We start from the raw sequence: 20,070 nt of genomic DNA on the forward strand, positions 1-20,070 counted from the left end.
GTCGGACCACTCTATAGTCGTCCTCGCGACAGAACCTAATGTCCTCGAGGCGCAATGGGAGTGCAAAAGCGCCGAATGAGGACGTCGATGATTGGGCTCGACATCATGTCGACGTACGGCCGCCCTACCATACGCCACCCAGTGTACCGTGCAGTGCGCGCGAAGCAACTCCTTATCGGTGCTTGCTGACTGATCTTATCTTGTTTCTAGTGAAGGGTCAATAAACGGGAGTGTTACTCACAGGAAATCGTCTGCAGTCTTCACAAAGAATATCACCCATACGAGATTTCAGAGTATGATATACACTGCCGCATCGCGTCAGCTGCAGCCTGTGCTTCATGCGTTGCATAGTGAGACGATATAGCGAGTAAAGACACATATAGCTGGTGCATGCTGGCATAAGCTTAACGGCGGCGACCCCCGGCCACCGCCCATCCTCTACATCCGCGCCCCCACCGACCCGACTGCGTGCTGACCGCCTAGAACTTCAGCTCGTGCGGGTACTGGCCCTTGGAGAGACCGAACGAAGACGAGAGGTACTTCGCGAGGTGCTCGGTCTTCTTGACGGCCTCGACGATGGCCTTGTCAACCGACTTCTGGTCGGCGGCCTTCGACTCGGGGAACGCCTCCTTCGCCTTCGGCTTGCCATCCTCGAAGAACTCAGCCTCTGCTGATTGCGAGCCCTTGGTCTTCTCCTTGGCGAAGTAGGCGTCGTTGATCTTCTCGTCGACCTGCCGCGATCTGTCAGATAAATCGCAAATGTGCATTGCAAGTCCACGCACCTTGTAGTCGCCGAGCTCAAGCTTGGTGGACGTCGCAATGACGTACGCCTGGTTCACCCTCCGCAAGGGGACGCCGTTGACCTTGTACGGGCCAGTGACAAGGAGCAGGCCGCTCTCAAGCTGCTTGAGGAAGACAACGCGCTTCCCCCGGTAGCGGCCGGCAAGCAGGATAAGTACGGTGCCAGGGGTGATGGTCGAGCGGAGAGCGGTGGGCTTGGGGGACTTGCGGCTCTTCTTGGGCTGGCGCACATCCTCAGCGGGGTAGAAGCGGGGCGCCTTCTGGGTGGGGACCAGGCGCTTGCCACCGTTCTTCTCTCCGTTCACCGTCTTCTCGACGTACTCCGGCGTGGGCTCCGCGGCGGGCTTTTCTGACTTTTTGGGGCCCTTGAAGAGGCCGCGCTTGGCGAAGACCTGCGAGCGCGAAAGGCGGCCGACGCCGGGCACGAGCTCCTTCGATCTGGCCATCTGAGTGGGATCGTTAGGATGTAGCCATCGAGAGCAACAGTGTCGCGCACGTTGATTGTGTCTTGAGGATACGCCGAAGCTGCTTGCGATGGTCTCCACGCTATGCTCCCATTCGATAATGCTATCCAAATCGGGAAGGTACACTGGTGGCTGAACTGCACATACGCCCGGCTTTTGCCGTTGCTCTGTGATGGATTCCATCGCCGATCTGTTTGCCGAGCATGCCGATTCGGCACGATGGGCGCTCGGACCGTTACATCCGGGCGCCTAGGTGAAGCGCGCCGTCGCGATCGGACTGGGGTACGAACGTGTCCATCGACTCCCATCTCGCCATGACGGAAGGTGAGTAGCGCGCGATCATGGAAGCACCGGACTCACCCTCTCTAGATACGCGCCCTATAGTATGGTTTGACATCGACAACACCCTGTACTCCGCCAGTACGAAGGTATGGCTCTCGGCGACTCCTGACGCGATGGGTGGCGCTCATCCTTCTCCAGATTAGCCAGGAGATGGGGAAGCGCATACATGGTACGTGGGCTCTTCTACGCTCGAGCTCCTGTCTAACCATCCCATAGCCTACTTCGTGTCTCTCGGATTGGAGGACGAGAAGGCAACGAAGCTTCATCATCGTTACTACACCGAGTACGGTCTCGCCCTACGAGGCCTCGTTCGGCACCACGAAGTCGGTAAATCCTCTTCACCTTCTATCTGCCTGTCTGACGCTCAACTCTTTCTCCTTCCTCCCCCTTGCTTAGATCCCATCGACTTCGACCGCAAGTGCGATGGTTCCCTGCCGTTAGAACAGATCATAAAGCCCGACCCTGCATTGCGCAAGCTGTTCGAGGACATCGACCGCTCCAAAGTACGCGTGTGGGCGCTCACCAATGCGTACAAGCCGGTGCGTGTGCTTCACATTATACTGTACCTACGTCCCAACCGGCGCCACAGCACGCCGAACGCGTCCTCCGACTGCTCAACCTAGAGGACCAGATCGATGGTCTGGTCTACTGCGACTACGCGAACCGCGAATTCTCCTGCAAGCCCGAGCCCGAGTACTACCATCAGGTGCGTCACTGTTCACAACGGAGCGACCTTGTCGGATCCCATTGTCTCCACCCATAACACCGCTCTTATACAAGCACTAGCGACTAACTTACCTCTCACCCTCTCACCTGCCCTCTCATGCACCTCGCTCGTTTTCCTTGTATTGCACCTTTACTCAACCCACTTTACCAGGCCCTCGCCAAAGCCGGCATCACGGACCCCTCCAAATGCTACTTCGTGGACGACTCCCTCAAGAACCTCAAGGCCGCCCATGCCCTCGGTTGGGGCCATCTCGCGCATTTCTGCGAGCATGACCTCGAAGTCGTGGAAGGTGGTCTCGTTAAACGGCTACCGAAGTATGAAGCTGGGTCGAAGACGGAGGAGGGGATTGACATCGTGTCCAACCTGCAGCAGCTGAGGACGGTGTGGCCGGAGATCTTCAAGGAGCAATAGCTCACGCGCAGGACGTGAAAGGGTGGTGGTGGAAACTGAGAATGTATGGTATGTATAGGATACATCACTCTGTAGAAATTTGTAATGGAATAAGTGAATCAACTCGAGGTGCGAGCCCGAAATCGGACGACTCGCAAAGCCTATTGTACCCGATTTGGGATACATCCCGGACGCGCGTCGGTCTAAGCGTAATTGCCCTTTGCCTCCGTCACCCACCATGGACTATACCCCCCGTCACAATCAGCCGTTCACCCTTGAGCAGGCTGTTCACCTCGATGTGGCGATAATTACCGAGGGTGTGTGGCTTGACGCCGTCATCTGGAGTCGATGTTGATGTCGGCGTCTTCTCTGCAGAGATCTCGCGTCTCCAGAACTCCCTTCAGCACCTGAAGGAGACGCAGGATCTTTTACGGTCACATCTGCAATCAGAAGCAGACCCAGACTTGCAGCAAGCGCTGAACGAGAATGAGGAGGTTATGTGCGTAGCCCAGTGCAGTGCTGAAGTACGATTGCTGACCCTACTCCTTCGTCTGCTCATGTGCGCACGGCATTACAATCACCATCCACCTTCGCTAATTATCTGTTTTCCCCTTCTATTCTACCCGCACGCAGAGGCTCTCAAACCGAACGCATATCCATCCTCCGCATGGCCCTCACACAGAAGGGCATACTTGGCACGTCATCGCACTATGACACTTTCCCTCCGACCGGCCCTGCGCAAGCACAACCGCAAACACGAGAATCGGCACCCTCACCTTCTCAGCCTCCTGCCCCTACTTCCGCCGCTGCCAATGGTGTCAACGGCGCGGGCGAGCAGAGCGAGACATCAGACGAGGACGGCGGGCTTCATCTATGATTGCCTTCCCTTGTGAGGAGCATTCTCTCTGGCCGACAGTGTACATCCGACGACCTTGTATATTATTCCTACACTATATTACAACATTGTCCATCCATCCATCCATAGTTGCACTGTCCGTCTCCCTGTCCCACTTCTCCCAACCTTCCTCCTCATCCACCTTCGCCCATCCCACGCACCCCACCCCACCCCCTCAAAACAACATCACCGACAGCACCTGCGACGCCTCCGACACCTCCAGCACGATCCCGTCGTAGCCGTACACTTGATCTCCAGCTTGAATATGCAGCACGCGACGTGAGAAGGGGAGCAATGTACTTACAATGTGATGCGGAGGAGGGCAGGGTCACCCCGTCCTCGTCGTCGGTGCGGTCGAGGAGCATGGAGGGCGGGGGCTCGCGAGGGGAGAGGAAGTGGGAGATAGTCTCGAACTAAGGTAGGGGTCAGCTGGGTTGGGAGATGGCAAGGAGGGAAGGAAGTGTGCGTACTCGGTCGTAGAAACGCTTGCGGGGAGGGGTGTCTGCGAGGGGTCAACTAGAGTAAACGGGCGCAGGGGTAATGAGTATTACCGTCTTCGTCGTCTTCTGGAGTTCCTTCAATTTCCCAGTTGCAGCGCTTGTATCGCTGGAACAAGGGCGAGCCAGGCTGCCACAAAAGTTGGGCGAAGAAAGCGACCAAACATACGTGAGACGTACAATGTTCGTATGGAGGACGATCTTCTCCACGACGTGCGTCTTCCCAGATATCAGGAAGTCAATGCCGTATCGGAAGTAGTTGTAGAAATCTGGACAGGGGAAGAGGTGTAAGCGGAGTGAATGGGCACAGTATGGTCACGAACAAGATGGCTCTTCGTCCTCTTCCGGAGTCTTCTTTGACGAGTGTATCCGCATACGGTCGTCTTCCTTGTAATGAGTTCGGAGGGGTGGTCCAAGGTCGACGACCAGGTCCTGCGCGGTCGTCTCTCGTAGGCGCACATGTATGGGTGGTTTGTCTGAAGGGTAGAAGTACAAGGTAACACCCTCGTGCACCTGGAAGAAGAATGTCATGTTCAGCGACGATTCACTGGATCTAACCCAGGCTCACTCACCCGTGCCACCGCGCGCGCCACATCACCGTACATCGCAGGGCATTCGAGCACCTCATCCAGTGCGTCGCGCGGTTGACCATCGTCTAGTGTTTGCGAGATGAAGATGCGCTTCACCTCTTGCTTGCGGTCTTCCGTCGCCTTGCCCTTGCCGAGCGCCTCACCCACGCCATCGTCTTCGAAGCTAAACCAAAGCCCAGGGTACCGCAGATCCTCGCCCTGGTATGTCGGACCAAGTGTTCGACTGACATCGACTCGTCGCAGGAGGTCATCCTTTCCCGACAGCACCTTGTCCCGATAGCGCAGGACGAGTGGTGGCGCACTGTCGCGCAGGCGTCGCACGCAGATGGTATGGAGGCGCTGGTGCTTGGCGGAGAAGAGGAGATCTATATGTGGGCGAAGGTGAAGGACGACGGGGGTGAGGCCGGTGGTTGATTCTGGATCGTACTTGACGTCAACCTGAGGGAAGATGTGTTGGAGACCGCGAAGGACGTCGAGGACAGTCCAGAGGGAGGAGCCTGGCTTGGTGTCAGAGCATACTCGAGTGGTACAGCACGCCACACACCAATCTCGAACATCCCCAAGCCCTCACTGGGCCGCACATCGAGATCAAGCACACCGAGCATGATGACGGACAGGTGTTAGGCGCCTGGTGGTCGCAGACAAGAGCGGGTGACCGCCCCGGTCAGCCGGACAAGCACATCGGGCACGTGGCCTAATCAAGCGCGTCGCGTCGGCGAGACGCGTCTCGGACAGAACGATCACCGCGCGATGTCGGACGCTAGGCAGAGGCTCATCGTCAAGGTGAGCTCACAGTTACATGGGGGTAGATGTGTGCTGACCGTGTCGTAGGTCTTCAGGAAATACAGCAACTCCCTCGGACCTGATGCGCTTGCCCTGGTTGAGGACATCCTTGACGAATACGAGGACTGGGATGAGGCCGAGATTGAAGAGAGTTTGGATCACCTTGCAAGGGAATACAACAAACAGGATGGTACGCGCACTTTGCATGCTGCAATGAACAACCACTGAAGGGTGTTCTTCCCTCCCCAGATGCGGTCATGAAAGTAAACGTCGACGTGCTACGACGTGTCTTCTACTCACTACAAAACGCGAATGACGATCCTGGGGACCTACGGCAAACCCTTGATGCCGATTCGCATCTCTTCGTCGTCGACTCCTTCGAGATGCCTCTGTGGAACTGGTCTCCCGAACGAGGTACCTTCGAAAAGTGAGTTGCAGCTCTCGGTGGTGTTTGGTCGGACTGAGCAAGCTTCACAGAGTGAACACGCCACTGACAGTATCTGGAACGCCAGAGTCTCGCGTATTGTCCGTGCGGAACAGATTGAACATTATCAAGCAATGCGTCTTGCGAAACGAGCACTTCGCGCCGTCTACATTGCCGTCCAAGGATCGCGAGCGCCTTGTCACGGCACGTAAATCTACGATACGTCAGTAGACGTTACTACGGGCTAACATCTACTCAGCTCAAGTCTACAAAACAACTACTCGGTCGCGCAGGAGAGCGCTTCCTCCTGTTGGGCATGCTGGCGCATAACAAGGAAGGAAAGCTCGTCCTTGAAGACGCGGACGGTAGTGTCGAGCTTGACTTCACCCATTTGGTGGGTGGTCCGACTGATGTTAATCTGATGTTGCTCATGGAGTTACAGGATGAACCGGGTGATGGCTTATTCGTCGAGGGCTGCTTCGCACTGGTAGAGGGCGAGTATACGCCAGACGGGGCTTTAGAGGTTATAGCTATCGGACAGCCGCCTTGCGAGCCGAGAGACGTTGCACGGTAAGTCGATGGCCACACGTTGCCAACCATGCGCTGACGGCGGCAGGTCAATATATGGCCATATCGACTTCCTAGGCAAGGGCGCGACCTCACTTTTGGAAGATGTGCGTATTTTTCATCGGGCATATCGACTGGAACTGAATTCCTAACAGACCCAATTTGCCACACGCGTCCAAGAAGACTTCGAGAACATGCAGTTCTTTGTGCTGTCCGACGTCTGGTTGGATCACCCGCGAACATTACCAGGGCTCCGCCTTATGTTCGAAAACTGCGTCGCCAACGACTTCGTCCCCAAAGTCATCGTCCTATGCGGCAACTTCACTACACAGTCCATCTCCCACGGCGACGGCCGTGACATCCAACGATACCAAGGTAAGTCTTCCCTCCCCCCTTCTTCCACATCTACCAGGCCCTACACCTCTAACCCCTCTCACAGAAAACTTCGACGCCCTCGCCGACCTCATCGCCTCCTTCCCCGACCTCACCGCCGCCACCCACTTCGTCTTCGTTCCCGGGCCCCTCGACATCGCCCTCAACGGCCCCGTCCTCCCCCGCAAGCCCCTCATGTCCGCCTTCACCGCCCGCCTGCGCGCCAAGGTCCCGCACGTGCACTTCGCGACGAATCCGTGCCGTATCAAGTTCTTCCACCAGGAGATTGTGGTGTTTAGGGAGGACTTGATGGCGCGGATGTTGAGGAATATGGTTGGGGTGAAGCCGGATGTGGCGGGGGAGGATTTGAAGAGATATGTGAGTTAGAAAAGTGAATTTGAGTGTCGGGCGGAAGGCTAACGCGAGCATCTGTAGCTCGTGCAGACGGTGTTGGACCAGGCGCACATGAGCCCGTTCACACTCAACATCCAGCCTGTGCTCAGCGACTTCGACCACTCGCTACGGCTATACCCATTACCAACGGCGGTATGTTGCTTCCTACATATCAACTCCAAAACATGATTAACATTGCCGTAGGTTGTGCTCGCAGACAAGTACGACCGCTACAAAATCACGTATACGGGTTGCCATGTGTTCAATCCTGGTAGCTTTGCGTCGGGGAAGTCATATGTATTCTCGACCTACCAGCCTTCGCAAGTCAACTCTGAAGAATGGTAAGCTTTCTACCATCACTGGTATCTCCTCTCTTCTGACGGCCTCGCAGCGTGATCGACATGCCGATTGAGAATTACTGAGGTGAAGGCACTGCTTGTTGTCTTGCACGTATGGTCTGCTGTAGATACTTTTAGAGTCTAACACCTTCTGGGAGCTCTCCTTGAGATCTGGAAACTCTGCGTCTGTTCGTCAAGTTTGTTGTCCATTCAGAGTGACCCCACCGCAATCGTAAGCGCTGAGTTCAACATTCCCCTCGGCATCTGCCGAGTCGATCTGGACCGCCGGGTGATGCGGAGAGCGCGCCGACGATCATGGCTGCTCCGAACGTCGACTGTCCTCCCCGCAATGCTCGCCCTGCGCGGTGCAAGATGGGCTTCACGTCCCTTGACAGCCCTTGCCCGTCGTACGGCACCACTTGCGCTTCCTCGACCCCAGCGCCGCCAATTCACTGAGGGCCTATGCGAGGGCTTTATTGAGCTCGCACAGGTCATGCCCTATCCGGACTCGTTCCCCACATATGCTACGTCTCTTATCTTGATGACGGTGTTGTCGAGGCTTGTGCAGCTTCCCTTTGCGTATAAGGTGCGTAGTGGTGTGGTAAGAAGGGTACCCTAGCTCATGTACAGTACAGGGCAGACAGCGCTATGAGCGCGCTCAAGCGCTCGTCCAGTCCGAGCTCGCTGCCATGCGGCCCACCATCTCGCAGCATGTGCTGAAGGAGATGAAGCTCGCCGGTGTGAAAGCCGACCTCGAGACCATGAAGAACATGCACAAGAAGCGGCAGGCCGAGCTCGTATGTCTCCTCCATCCTGCCTTTCCCTTCCCCTTCCCCACTCACCCTCCCCTCCCCCAGCTCAACAGCTACCGCAAAGAGCTCCTCAAAAAGCACAACGCCAGCTCCCTCCGCCAACTCATCCTCCCCAACATCGTCCAGGTGCCCATCTTCCTCGGCCTCACGCTCCTCACCTACCGCCTCTGCACCGAGCCCACGCCGCTCGAGATGGAGTCCTTCTTGTGGATCGACTCCCTCGTGCGCCCGGACTCGTCGATGATCGTGCCCGTCGCGCTGGGCGTGGCGACGTTCGCGATGGCGGAAACGCGGAGCTGGACGATGACGGCGGCGGAGAAGGCGCAGCAGGATAGGGCGCGGACGCAGAGGAGGCTGCGCGCGGCGGAGGGGAAGGTGGAGTTCAATATTGCGGAGAGCATGAAGAGTGCGATACGGCTGGTTGCGCTACCGCGTATCATTGTGACGAGCTTCGCGCCTGCGGTACGTGCATCGTCTCGGTCAATGTCGATGTATGACTGACATGAGTATAGGGTTTGGGCATTGTTTGGCTTACGAACTCAGTGTTCGGTCTGATACAGAACGTTTGCTTTGACATTATCTCAAGGCGAAACCGGCCTGCTGAAGTCGAAGGCGCGCCGAAGTTGCAAACACCTTCGGCTCCGCCATCACCGCCGGAGACACCTCTGGTTGCCCACATTCGCAAGGTCTCGCAAGCCTCATCCAAGCTAGCAGCAGACGTGCCGCCACCTACAACTACTCCGTCGACATCGACCACACCTCCAGCCAAGCAACGGAAGTCGAGCAAGCACCGCCACGCACGACCATAGCACTAGGCTTCTTCGCAGGACGTGCGACAGCGCCAGTAAGTCCTATTCTCCCCTTAAACAGCAGGATTACAACTGTGGTCGGAGGGAACCGTGCATTACAGCGATACGTTCGCGCGCTGGTTCCCCATGACGCTTTCTTGATCTAATCTGACTTGTTCTTTGCCTACCTTCATCCTCCCGCAATCCTCGCTGATGCTCTTCACAGCAGTTTTCTCATCTCTTACGACGCACCGAAGCACTATTGGACTGGCGCGCAAATGCACATTCCGCGCGTCGATGCCTGCTGTTTGGAGGGAGGGGGTGTCGCATTACGGGTAGTATAGATACAGCAAAATATAGTCAGAAGGGTCACCTAGTGATCACCAAGATAAAGCACATCTCAGGAGCATGGACGCAGTCGTACATGACGGGACGAAATACGGGGAAGTTGCATCTACCCCAGGCCGGCTATTGGGCCTCGTATGCGTCGCGCAAGCTGTATGTCTCGCGCCATTATCGTGACGCGTTTGGCGTGGATGGCACAGAGGTTGCTAAGGAGAGGACATTCAGCTTGACGAGGAAAGGGGAAAAGGAAGGTGTACTCACGCGTCTTCGAATAGATGAACCAGGAAGGCCTCGGTGGCTTCCTGCAAGGCAAGGATAGCCGAACTCTGCCAGCGTAGGCCCGTGTCGCCGTACTCCGTCGTGTCGGTCATCATGTCCAACGCAACTTCGCGCACCTAGCGATCGGTCAGCGGTGCGCGCAGCGTGGTGGCAGACCCCGACTCACCAGCCTTGCAAAGGGCAGCTTGCGGATGAGCAGATCCGTGCTCTTCTGGTACTGCCGGATCTCGCGCAGAGCCTTCGTGCCCGGGCGGTAGCGCCGTTTCTTGTGAGGTTCGTCTGCCGAAACAGGGTCAGCATCCCTTGCTTCCAACCGCCACCTCTGCAACGTACCTTGGCCAGGGGGCTGATCAGCCACCGAGAACCGCGGCGCGCGTCCGCCGGTGCTCTTCCGCGCCGTCGCGCGGCTCTTCTTCGCCGGCGAGCCATGCTCATCCGACAGTCCGCTCGGACGCGCCTTGCGCTTGCCAGCCGTGGTGGTAGACATCGTAGAGGGGGTGTCGCGGGGGGGTTATACGCGCGCTTTGTGCGTGGATGACGTGTCAAAGCGAGAGGGAGGGTGAGGAGAATAGTGATAAAGACTCTGGGAAGGATAGGAGAAAAGATGGACGGGAAGCGAAAGGGAACCGGACAAGGGGCAGTCCAAACGCGGGCATTGTTCGATTTGTCGCGGCCCGTGGGAACCGGTCCCGGCGCTCGGCACCGGGTGACCGCGTCGCACGTGTCGGAGTCACGCGTCGAAGCTGGCCTTTGTTTCCATAAATGTGAACTCAATGCAAGTTTACTGCTTCGCTCAGACTGCCATCTGAGAGACAATTGAGACAAAGCTATGGCCAAAGACGACGCTGTGGTGACTGGTTACTATCGCTACACCGACATCTGGTTCAACTGGTGAGCGATGAAGTTCGACGTTGTGCGTGGGGAATTCTACTGACATTAGGCGCCGTAGGCCAGATGCGCTGACGGAGGAACAGAAGACCGTCGTCAAGGCTGTCTTGGGTCAGCTTAATGTTTTTGAATGTGTTTAGTCATGACTGACCTCGATCTGCAGCCCACGACGCGCTCGTAGACCCTAATCATCCGCTGCACGTTGATGGCGTTGAAGGAGTCCAGCTTTATCTGGGTAACTATCACGTTACATCACAGCTATGTCTATGCCTCATATCGATACAGGTACCTTCCCCAATGGCCAGTCGCGCCTGCTGTTCTCGTCGGCGCAGATTGATTATGTCCGTTACTGGCTGCACGCGATGGGCCTGACGGAGACTGAGATCCCGCTTCCCTACTCAAACTGCCTACTTCTCGAGTCCAGCCTCCGTCAGGTCTCTCCTATCTCCTACAAGAATGGAGGCGACCTTCGCGGCGCTATCAAGGTATAGCACATCATGTCTTCCCCTCTCCAGGAAGTCCTCATCATCGTCCTCTAGCAAATCGACAAGAACAACAAGAAGCTCAAGAAGTCCGATCCCTTTCTAGGCACCCGACGCGAGCAGTTCGAGACTGTGCGCAAACTGTGGAACAGTAAGACCGGGACGTGGTTCGCGATGGACTTCGAGCAGTGGGAGCGCGATTCGACGATGACCACCGAGTTCGGATACAGCCTCACGAAGTGGGAGGATGGAACGGCTGTTGGCGAGTGTGGACATTATGTGGTGAAGGAGTACCGTGGCTATCGTAATGGCCAGTACGTCCAGGACAACCGAGACGTATGAGTCACCTCTCGCTTCCCGCTCGATTGCTCGAACTAATTGATCATATAGCACTACAACTTTGGAGAGACACAAGACATCACGAAGAAGGGCTTGAAGGAGAAGATCGCGGAGATGCTGACAGAGATGGGGAAGAAAGGACCTGTCTTCTTAGTCTTCCATGACTACAGAGGCGACATACAGTGAGCACACTGGCTTCTTGGGTCGTGGCCATGGGGCTCATATGTCCCCCCCAAGAACCCTCAAGTCAAAGCAGATTGAGGCGCCTCTTAGTGATTTGACTTACCTGATTCCCGACACGCCTCCCGAGAAGGGCATGGTCGTTGTCGACACGTCTGAGGTCTTTGCGGGGCTCGAAGGCGAAGGCGACACGGCCAACCGCAAGTCGCTAGAGCAAGTAGCTCGCCTGCTGGATCTGCACCCGCAGTTCATGCACAACGCGGGGAACGATGCTCATGTACGTTCGGTTTACTGTCACAGTTTCCATCTAAGGTCATGGCCCTTTTAGTACACTATGCTGGCGCTCAAGGAGATGGCTGGTGGCGAGCAGCTCGACATGCAGCGCGAGCGGCGGTGGCCGAAGAAGACAGGTGCGACGGCGGAGAGCTCAGTGAAGGTGCAGTGGGAGGACTGGGAGCTGGATCCGGAGTATGAGGACACGCAGGCCGTTCTCGACAGCCTGGCCGCCAGTGGCAAGGGCTACGATCCTTACACGGGCCAACTGATGGAGGACGACGAATCTGACTACGACTGAAGGCACGGAAAAATGTAGCAATTCTCTTGGAACTCTATATCTCGTACCCATTCTTGTACTCCCTAGCTAGCTTGTATACTGTACCAATACCCACCGACTGTCCTCATTACACGCAGCAATTGTTCACCCAATTGGAAAGTCGGCGCGTCGGGCGGCGATATGGGCTGCACGCCGGCCCGACTTCGTCCGCGCTGCGTGGCCGGCCGGGGCCGAAAAATGTCGCGCGCTGGACGAGCTGGCCCCAACGGGAACGCGCGATTCGATTCCGACCTTGTCCCCAACCCTCACTCATGCTCTCCCTCGCACGCATCGCCGCACGCCGCGCGCCCCTCGCTGCCCGCCGTCCCGTGCCCCTCGCCGCCGCACGCGCAACGCGCTGGGCGCGCACGTATGCGACCGAGAGCGAGCACACGGTGCGTAGCGGCGAGCGCGGCGCAAACAACGACTCATGCATTCCCTGCAGATGACCGTGCGCGAGGCGCTGAACGCGGCGATGGAGGAGGAGATGCTGCGCGACGAGACGGTTTACATCTTGGGCGAGGAGGTTGCGCGCTATAACGGTGCCTACAAGGTGTGTGCTACTTCCCCTGGCGTGCAGCACATTCTAAATCCCTCGTCAGGTCACCAAGGGCCTTCTCGACAAGTTCGGCGAGCAGCGTGTCGTCGATACCCCCATTACCGAGATGGGCTTCGCTGGTATCGCAGTGGGCTCCGCACTCGCCGGTCTCCGTCCCATGTATGCGTGCACCCACCCCATTCTCTCCTACGCATACTGACATGCGCTAAGTTGCGAGTTCATGACGTTCAACTTCGCGATGCAGGCCATTGACCAGATCGTCAACTCCGCCGGCAAGACGTACTACATGTCTGGTGGCAACGTGCCCTGCCCGGTCGTCTTCCGTGGCCCCAACGGTGCCGCTGCAGGTGTCGCCGCGCAGCACTCGCAGGACTACGCATCGTGGTACGGCCAGGTGCCTGGCTTGAAGGTCGTTTCCCCGTGGAGTGCGGAGGACTGCAAGGGCTTGTTGAAGGTAGGCATCTCGTACCACCTTCCATGTTGTACCACTTCTGACATGGCACGCTCTGTTAGTCTGCCATCCGTGACCCGAACCCCGTCGTCTTCCTCGAGAACGAGATGTTGTACGGTGTCCAGTTCCCCATGTCGCAGGAGGCGATGTCCGAGAACTTCCTGCTCCCGATCGGCAAGGCCAAGGTTGAGCGTGAGGGCTCGGACGTCACCCTTGTCGCGCACAGCAAGATGGTCACCCACTCGCTCGAGGCCGCCGACTTGCTCGCCAAGGAGGGTGTCAAGGCTGAGGTTATCAACTTGCGCTCCATCCGCCCTCTTGACATCGACACCATTAAGGCGTCGGTCAAGAAGACCAACCGGTACGTGTCGCGTTCGTCTTGATTTTAGGGAGCTTACTGATACCCCTGCAGCCTCGTCATCGTTGAGGGCGGCTTCCCCGCATTCGGTGTCGGTTCGGAGATCTGCGCGCAGATCGTCGAGAGCGAGGCCTTCGACTACCTCGACGCCCCCGTCGAGCGCGTCACCGGCGCCGACATCCCCACCCCCGTAAGTGCTCTCCCTTCAAATGCGCTTAACCCTTGCTCATATGCATCCCTAGTACGCCACCAACCTCGAGACCCTTGCCTTCCCGGACACCAACTTGATCGTCAAGGTCGCAAAACGGGCCCTCTACAGGACCAACTGATTGCCTTTCGCGAGCGCGTGCATCGCCTCTCGTGGGCGTGCGTGCCTGGGGACCGGCTAGTAGACTACGGGTAGACTAGGTATTCATACTTGAAAACCTTCTAATGTTGCATGATTGGAAGGAGTAGGGACTAATGCACTATGAGGGGTCGGATTACTGCAAACCACTTGTGTGAAGCAGATCCTCATGCTGGATCGCAGTGTATGTCGAGCAAGTATACAGAGGGCGATGGTCATTTGACGACTAGGCTGCATACTGAGCGCGTGCTGTGTACCAAATCCCATCCGGAGTCGTCGTGGCTCGCGCATACTTCAGCAGCAACTTGTCCCTCTCCTTCGAGTCGATGGCGATATCCGTCAAGAAGGGCGTGATGTCCTCGCTCTTCCACTTTGGGCGCGTCAGGAAGAGCTCGCCGAAGCGTGCAGCGGGCGCGACTGGTAGGGCGGATGAGGGGAAGTACTTGAGAGGTCCCGGACCACCGTCGAGGTCGGTGGTAACGATGTAGTTGCCCTGGGAGGAAAGTTAGCACACGGTAGACGAGAAGAGGGAGAAGGGAAAACTCACAGCTAGCAAGGGCAACTCGCAAAGCTGCTCAAATGCGTCCGTCGCAGCCTCGCGCCACCGTTCCAGCAAGGCTACCTCTGTGATAGGGTCGTGCTGAGGCAAGCGGTCAGCTCAAGCGCGCCTCTTTCTCCTTCTCATTCACTCAACTCACCCTATGCTCCCTCAAAATCCCCAGTCCAATCTCGCGTACAACCGCGCGTGCATCCATCGCCCACTTTCCCTCCGCAATCGTGCCGAACCAGCCCAGCACTTGCCCCGAGACCGCGCGCGGCACGTCGTCCGCGTCCGCGAGTGCGTTGGTGAGCGTCTCGACGGGCGCGGCATCCGGCTTGAGGTTGTGCGCGACGAGCTGGTTGAGGACGAGTTCGAGGAAGCGGAGCAGGTAGGAGGGGGAGATGGGGCGGAGGTGGCCTGAGAATGGAAGGTGAGGTTAGTTGAATTGGCATGGACGGGAGGGACGGGAGGAACGGGAAGAACAAACCATTTAGCTGCAGAATGCGCCGGTCGCGTAGCCCGCGGTCGAGTTCTGCGTCGCTGGCTTGTACGCTGTCGCGGACGGATTGGTATGTGACTGGTTGAGTGGCTGGCGCGTCCTGTACCTCCTGTTTAGCCTCCATGCTTATTACAGCCCAAGATGAACCTACCCCCTCGTCGTCTTCCATCTCATCCTCTTCCTCCCCATCATACTCCTTCCCTCGCAAGAGGCCCGCCAGCTGGTGCAGCTTCGGCACGCACTTCGAGAGCTCGATGACCTCGTTGATCTGATCGCGCACAACGATAGCTTCGCGGTCAGCATCAGCATCCTCCGCTGGCCTGTCCTTCTCTAGCTGCAGGTCCCCGTCCGAGGGCGTCACCACAAGTACGGAGTTCGACAGGACGACAGAGCGCATGCTGTACGTCGTGTCGTTCGTACACAGTACCGCATCTTCGTTAGGTCGACCTTTGATAGTTAGCCTGCGTCAATCAGCATGTCCATTCCCCTCGATGGATTGCATCGCTCACGTCGGAGGGCGTGTGGCGGTCGCAGCCGACTCGATGAGTGCGCACACTTCGGGTGGCAATTCGAGCAGTTTGAACGTGCCGCTCTCGTCGAAAGACGCCGCCGAGAAGGCGAGATCGTACTCGGACGCCATTGATCGAGGAGATGGCGAGCAGAGGAAGGAAGTTGAGAACAAGGGACGCGTCGGTGATCAAACACGTCTCGTCACATTCGCGTCGCGCGACGTGCAGTCACATCCCAACCAGCAGAGAGGTTTGAAAGTCGGACTCTAGAAAACGAACGACCGCATACGGTACATCTGGAACGCTGAAGATATAATTACTGCTAAGTATGGGCCTTCCCACCCTCCAATCCGATCTAAGTAAGTGCGCCTCTGATTTAGAGGCAGGTAGTCTGCACGATCATGTCCGTGACTCGGTAGGGGTCTAGAGGGGGAATTAGATCGATGCACGCATGCTCCGAGAAGATCGCAAACATACCAATGTTGGAGGCTGGGCGACGGTCCTCCAGGTAGCCGAAGCCCTGCGCGGCGACGTTACGGGGGATACGGATGGACGCGCCACGGTTGGCGACGCCAGAGCTGAAGCTGCCAATGTGGCCGGTTTCATGGCGGCCGGTGAGACGGAGGTCGTTGTCCTCGCCGTACACAGCGATGTGCTCGTTGTGCTTCTTCGCGAGCTTCTCGATGGCGGCGTTGATCGCCTGGATGCCACCGGGGTTGCGCATCGCCTCCGTCGAGTAGTTGGTGTGCGCACCGGCGCCGTTCCAGTCGCCAGCAAGGGGCTTCGGGTGGAAGGAGACCGTGATACCCCACTGCTCGGCTACGCGGATGAGAAGGTAGCGGGCCATCCAGAGGTGGTCGCCCATGGTGATGCCCTCACAAGGGCCGACCTGGAACTCCCACTGCGAGGGCATGACCTCCGCGTTAATTCCGCTGATGTTGATACCAGCGTACAAGCAGCAGCGGTAGTGGGCCTCAATCAGATCGCGGGCGAAGACCTTGCCGGCACCTGACCCAGGATCAGCCGCTATGTTTTGGGTGGTCTCACGATCAATACGTACCGGCACCGCAGTAGTATGGGCCCTGGGGACCCGGGAAACCACCCTTGGGCCAGCCATAGGGACGGCCATCCTCGCCGAACAGGGTGTATTCCTGCTCGATGCCGAACCACGGGTGCTCGTCCTTGGCGAGGTCCATCGTCTTCTTGGCATTGTGACGGTGGTTAGTGCGGTTGGGGGTGCCGTCGTTGTTGTAGCACTCTGCCAGGACGAGGATGTTGTCGCCACCGCGGAATGGGTCCTTGAAGATGGCAGCAGGGCGGAGGTAGACATCGGAGTCATTTCCCGGGGCCTGGTTGGTGGAGGAACCGTCGAAGTCCCAAATACGGAGCTGACCGATGTCCGTGACCTTCTTGGACACAGTCTGTGGGCGTGCTTTCAGTGGAGGTCTGTGAGGGATTTCTGCTGGTGCCCACCGTCGTCTTGGAGCGCAGACCACCGTCGCCGTCGATCCAGACATCTGCGATAAGATCAGCGCGATTCGCGGTCGGTGGGGGCTGCAGCTTACACTCCGCCTGAACCTTGTCGCCCTGGTCGAGGGCGAGGAAAGGCTGGAGGAGATCGTTGCGGTAGGTGGCGGTCATTGCGGACAACTGGATGGCGGAATGAACCAAGAAGATTTGGGGACCACCGCCGAGTCACCTGCTTTATATCTAGTGACAATAACTCCATATGGAAAACAGCCGGAAGTATCTCAGGGACCAGTCGGCCGTCGGCTATTGGGCCAGGCCTGCTCGCCTCTCCGAGCGTTCGATAAGCGCGCCATCACACATCCCGCTCCTGTCGCGAGCCATCGATTTGTGCGCGATCCCGCAGTGCTCACAAGCCCTCTGCGGCCAGAAAATGCTGCTCAAGCCCCCTCAAGAGCGTTGTTCCTACGTCAACGCGGAATGACATATGGATCAAAGTGCCACACGGCGGCGCCGACGCTCCGCCCAGAGCCCCACGGCTCATCGCCCCGGAAAAGGCAGTTCATACGCAGGCGCGATGCGGCAAGATCCCATTCGCTGAGCACACAAGGCTGGGCAGTGAATTGCATCCAGAATACAACACGATAACGAGAGCGATACACGACAGAAATGCCTGGGTCTCTACGCAGCATGAGCCGGTCACGCGCCGCGCTACCAGGCGCCGCGAGCATCTGGCGAGCAGGATACGACAGCCTTCACTAGCTGACAGATAGACGCGCGTGCCTACATCAGGGGACCTTGAAAGGAGATGGTCTGCTTGTCGTCGAGCGGCGATACGACGATGGGGCTAACCGCTTCTAGAACCCAGGCGAGCCATTGTATCTTCGGAATTCTCTTGCTCCTCGACCGTATCAGCCTGCGTTACCTGGAAAGGACTAGTCAATACAATCTATCCGTTTCAGGTCGCCAGTGGCCACATACCACCCTGAGGACGGACTTCTTGGACGACTCTTGCAATTCGCCTGCGATGATCAACTCGTCTAGAATCTACGCGGTCAATGGGTTAGTGAACGTAATGCAGCAGCGTTTGGACACGTTTCGTACGGAGTATGCCTTCTGGAAATTGAAGATCCTGCGAGAACGAGCATTCAGATCGCGTCCCTGCGTTCATTTATACGACCACACGTACAAGTCCAGCTCGCACACCTGCAACGACTGTCAGCATGCAAGCAAAGCTACGCCCCGGCATACAGGACGTACGTTTCCAAAGTAGCGGTCAAGGACCTCCACGTAGCGATGGATGATCTCCAGCGTAATCAGCTCGTTGTCGCTCGAGCTAATGCCGCATACGAAGAACAGCGAGGCGTAGCGCCGGTATACGACCTTCGTGTCTATTCAAGGTCAGCGCTTGGCACGTCACGTAGACACTCTTTACGCACCCTTGTACTCAAGGAAGTTGCACATCCTCGTTCGTCTGGCGAGCACGAGCTGCGTCACGTCCTTAATGATCTTGGCCTTGACCTTCGGCGCCATCGTGGAGAACCATTTCGCTAGGCGGACTTTGCCTATAATCTCAGAGATGAGAGGCTGCCTTGGGAAGCACAAAAAAGCAGCATGCCTTGCCGCGAAACGAGCAGGATGTAGTTGATCATCGCAGTGAATGACTGCCGAAAGCAGCAACGCGCTGGGCAAAGCGGCGGGCCTGCGCACGTGTCACAGTGATCGGCATGCCTCGGCCGACGGAGCGCCGCCAACACAATGCAGTTGACGGCGCCTCCCCCACTCCCCGCCGCGGCCCCCATAGCCCCCGCGAATTCTCCACGGACAAGTGCTTGGTCTGATCGACCACTTGAATGCGCGACAATAGGGAGCGATGCGATCGATGCAAGTACATACGGTGTACGGCAGGATAATCACAGGTCAAAGTCCGAATCATCGTCGTCGTCCCTTGCAGTACTCCGTATGTTCTTCTGCGTCCTGGTATTTGTGGACGTAGCAGCGGACTTCATGCGCCTCTCCCCCCTCTCACTCTCATCCGAATCAGAGTCTGCATCGCTGTCGTGCCCCTTGGGTAACCGCTTCGGAGGTATGATAGCACCCGCGACGATCAGCAGCGCTTCCAGCTCTATAAACCCCGTCAGCATGCTTCCTTGCGCACAACACCATCACCAACCCTCTATCCTCCTTTCCCTATCCTTCCCCCAGCTCACCAGCTGGTTCACAAGCTCTCCCGCGCGATAGACGAGGAACATCGGTATTCGCTCATCCGGCAGGTTCGGGATGCACTTGTCGCCCACAATAGATACGAACTTCGTGCGTGGATGCCGCGCCGCGAGGATTTCGACATGCCGCTTGACGAGGTCGGACCGCGGGATCCTGCGCGCTTGCCGTTAGCTCACCCACCCAGCATCGTATGCCAACATACAACGCACCCATCTTTGTACAGGAAGCACACCACGCCCGTACCCAGCCCCTTCTTGGGTTTATCCTCGTTCCCCTTGCGATCATCATCGTCCAGATCCTCGTCCTCCGCCTGCACGTCTTCCCCCGGCTCGTTCTCCATACTTGCCTCCGTCACTTCCCTCGTATAGTCGTCCCTCCCGATCGGATACACCCTCCCAAACCGCCCCAGCTGGCGCTCCTTCTTCGCCTCCGCCTCTCGTTGCTTGCGCAACCGCTCGAGGTAGCGTTCCGTCTCCTCATCCGCCTCCTCTGCGAGCTCGCGCAGCTCGTCGTCGAGCATCTCCTCGTACTCTTCCTCTTTCGTCTTCAGGACGGGGGACGGAGAGCGGGACTTCGGGGGGAGGGCGGGGAGGATGCCATGTTTGCGGAGGGCGTCGTTGCTAGGGGGGACGCGCTCAGTACGGTGGCTAAGCGCGCGATCGGGGAAGTGGCGCGTACAACTCAGTGTCTTCATTAGGGTTCAGCGTCATCTTGGTTGGATGAGGTCGTGCTCTCAAGGGTCTCGGCTATTTGAGGGGGGATGTTACTCGCAGCAGCAGACGTGGCGCGCACAGAATGAAGCACGAGATTCGCAGTCAATGTGCGCAGG

At 57.6% G+C, this 20,070-nt stretch overlaps 13 protein-coding genes across 13 annotated transcripts; 6 read left to right on the top strand and 7 right to left on the bottom strand.

The window, feature by feature from the left end:
- Positions 1-223: 223 nt before the first annotated feature.
- On the bottom strand, positions 224-1,357 carry SCHCODRAFT_02621915 (60S ribosomal protein L6). Its single transcript, XM_003037857.2, has 3 exons — positions 1,298-1,357; positions 783-1,247; positions 224-731 (listed from the first exon to the last, which is right to left on the bottom strand). The coding sequence occupies exons 2-3, from the start codon at positions 1,245-1,247 to the stop codon at positions 480-482; spliced, it is 717 nt and encodes a 238-aa protein (XP_003037903.1). The 5' UTR covers positions 1,298-1,357; the 3' UTR covers positions 224-479.
- Positions 1,358-1,606: 249 nt separating this feature from the next.
- SCHCODRAFT_012631 (pyrimidine 5-nucleotidase) lies at positions 1,607-2,745 on the top strand (the record flags this gene model as incomplete). The annotated part of the gene is made up of 6 exons (XM_003036501.1): positions 1,607-1,693; positions 1,802-1,934; positions 2,004-2,146; positions 2,197-2,313; positions 2,485-2,586; positions 2,668-2,745. 6 exons carry the CDS (start codon positions 1,607-1,609, stop codon positions 2,743-2,745), a joined length of 660 nt encoding a protein of 219 aa, XP_003036547.1.
- A 217-nt stretch (positions 2,746-2,962) lies between these two features.
- Positions 2,963-3,601, top strand: SCHCODRAFT_02498924 (uncharacterized protein; the record flags this gene model as incomplete). The annotated part of the gene is made up of 3 exons (XM_003036502.2): positions 2,963-3,041; positions 3,100-3,223; positions 3,358-3,601. The coding sequence occupies 3 exons, from the start codon at positions 2,963-2,965 to the stop codon at positions 3,599-3,601; spliced, it is 447 nt and encodes a 148-aa protein (XP_003036548.2).
- A 104-nt stretch (positions 3,602-3,705) lies between these two features.
- On the bottom strand, positions 3,706-5,352 carry SCHCODRAFT_02254120 (UPF0183-domain-containing protein). The gene is made up of 8 exons (XM_050342205.1): positions 5,251-5,352; positions 4,689-5,203; positions 4,440-4,629; positions 4,297-4,385; positions 4,171-4,246; positions 4,090-4,121; positions 3,924-4,032; positions 3,706-3,877 (listed from the first exon to the last, which is right to left on the bottom strand). The coding sequence occupies exons 1-8, from the start codon at positions 5,309-5,311 to the stop codon at positions 3,795-3,797; spliced, it is 1,155 nt and encodes a 384-aa protein (XP_050200469.1). The 5' UTR covers positions 5,312-5,352; the 3' UTR covers positions 3,706-3,794.
- Positions 5,353-5,746: 394 nt separating this feature from the next.
- Positions 5,747-7,667, top strand: SCHCODRAFT_02500804 (DNA polymerase epsilon, subunit B; the record flags this gene model as incomplete). The annotated part of the gene is made up of 10 exons (XM_003036503.2): positions 5,747-5,916; positions 5,967-6,111; positions 6,173-6,307; positions 6,356-6,483; positions 6,530-6,587; positions 6,636-6,855; positions 6,920-7,230; positions 7,288-7,398; positions 7,450-7,586; positions 7,637-7,667. The coding sequence occupies 10 exons, from the start codon at positions 5,747-5,749 to the stop codon at positions 7,665-7,667; spliced, it is 1,446 nt and encodes a 481-aa protein (XP_003036549.2).
- Positions 7,668-8,353: 686 nt separating this feature from the next.
- Positions 8,354-9,204, top strand: SCHCODRAFT_02499020 (uncharacterized protein; the record flags this gene model as incomplete). Its single annotated transcript, XM_003036504.2, has 2 exons — positions 8,354-8,857; positions 8,908-9,204. 2 exons carry the CDS (start codon positions 8,354-8,356, stop codon positions 9,202-9,204), a joined length of 801 nt encoding a protein of 266 aa, XP_003036550.2.
- A 289-nt stretch (positions 9,205-9,493) lies between these two features.
- SCHCODRAFT_02677552 (histone-fold-containing protein) lies at positions 9,494-10,442 on the bottom strand. The gene is made up of 4 exons (XM_003037859.2): positions 10,141-10,442; positions 9,974-10,086; positions 9,790-9,923; positions 9,494-9,734 (listed from the first exon to the last, which is right to left on the bottom strand). Exons 1-4 carry the CDS (start codon positions 10,292-10,294, stop codon positions 9,638-9,640), a joined length of 498 nt encoding a protein of 165 aa, XP_003037905.1. The 5' UTR covers positions 10,295-10,442; the 3' UTR covers positions 9,494-9,637.
- A 139-nt stretch (positions 10,443-10,581) lies between these two features.
- Positions 10,582-12,400, top strand: SCHCODRAFT_02621935 (uncharacterized protein). The gene is made up of 8 exons (XM_003036505.2): positions 10,582-10,698; positions 10,757-10,806; positions 10,859-10,930; positions 10,981-11,180; positions 11,235-11,513; positions 11,568-11,698; positions 11,754-11,973; positions 12,025-12,400. Exons 1-8 carry the CDS (start codon positions 10,637-10,639, stop codon positions 12,268-12,270), a joined length of 1,260 nt encoding a protein of 419 aa, XP_003036551.1. The 5' UTR covers positions 10,582-10,636; the 3' UTR covers positions 12,271-12,400.
- Positions 12,401-12,733: 333 nt separating this feature from the next.
- On the top strand, positions 12,734-13,985 carry SCHCODRAFT_02499212 (thiamine diphosphate-binding protein; the record flags this gene model as incomplete). Its single annotated transcript, XM_003036506.1, has 6 exons — positions 12,734-12,841; positions 12,891-13,006; positions 13,058-13,301; positions 13,361-13,659; positions 13,711-13,846; positions 13,899-13,985. The coding sequence occupies 6 exons, from the start codon at positions 12,734-12,736 to the stop codon at positions 13,983-13,985; spliced, it is 990 nt and encodes a 329-aa protein (XP_003036552.1).
- Positions 13,986-14,228: 243 nt separating this feature from the next.
- On the bottom strand, positions 14,229-16,116 carry SCHCODRAFT_02575134 (uncharacterized protein; the record flags this gene model as incomplete). Its single annotated transcript, XM_050343870.1, has 6 exons — positions 15,552-16,116; positions 15,194-15,503; positions 15,031-15,142; positions 14,701-14,960; positions 14,550-14,642; positions 14,229-14,495 (listed from the first exon to the last, which is right to left on the bottom strand). Exons 1-6 carry the CDS (start codon positions 15,680-15,682, stop codon positions 14,229-14,231), a joined length of 1,173 nt encoding a protein of 390 aa, XP_050200470.1. The 5' UTR covers positions 15,683-16,116.
- SCHCODRAFT_02621941 (glutamine synthetase) lies at positions 15,447-17,230 on the bottom strand. Its single transcript, XM_003037861.2, has 6 exons — positions 17,117-17,230; positions 17,025-17,068; positions 16,612-16,972; positions 16,029-16,559; positions 15,552-15,974; positions 15,447-15,503 (listed from the first exon to the last, which is right to left on the bottom strand). Exons 1-5 carry the CDS (start codon positions 17,190-17,192, stop codon positions 15,928-15,930), a joined length of 1,059 nt encoding a protein of 352 aa, XP_003037907.1. The 5' UTR covers positions 17,193-17,230; the 3' UTR covers positions 15,447-15,503; positions 15,552-15,927.
- Positions 17,231-17,567: 337 nt separating this feature from the next.
- SCHCODRAFT_02621943 (Adaptor protein complex sigma subunit) lies at positions 17,568-18,688 on the bottom strand. The gene is made up of 7 exons (XM_050345088.1): positions 18,637-18,688; positions 18,458-18,583; positions 18,279-18,409; positions 18,208-18,224; positions 18,123-18,150; positions 18,000-18,065; positions 17,568-17,943 (listed from the first exon to the last, which is right to left on the bottom strand). Exons 2-7 carry the CDS (start codon positions 18,549-18,551, stop codon positions 17,866-17,868), a joined length of 414 nt encoding a protein of 137 aa, XP_050200471.1. The 5' UTR covers positions 18,552-18,583; positions 18,637-18,688; the 3' UTR covers positions 17,568-17,865.
- Positions 18,689-18,872: 184 nt separating this feature from the next.
- Positions 18,873-20,066, bottom strand: SCHCODRAFT_02621950 (thioredoxin-like protein). The gene is made up of 4 exons (XM_050345089.1): positions 19,920-20,066; positions 19,451-19,861; positions 19,192-19,394; positions 18,873-19,143 (listed from the first exon to the last, which is right to left on the bottom strand). Exons 1-4 carry the CDS (start codon positions 19,949-19,951, stop codon positions 18,932-18,934), a joined length of 858 nt encoding a protein of 285 aa, XP_050200472.1. The 5' UTR covers positions 19,952-20,066; the 3' UTR covers positions 18,873-18,931.
- Between the last annotated feature and the right edge of the window lie 4 nt (positions 20,067-20,070).

The sequence above is a fragment of the Schizophyllum commune genome, assembly GCF_000143185.2.
Source record: "Schizophyllum commune H4-8 unplaced genomic scaffold SCHCOscaffold_5, whole genome shotgun sequence".
NCBI classification, from domain to species: domain Eukaryota; kingdom Fungi; phylum Basidiomycota; class Agaricomycetes; order Agaricales; family Schizophyllaceae; genus Schizophyllum; species Schizophyllum commune.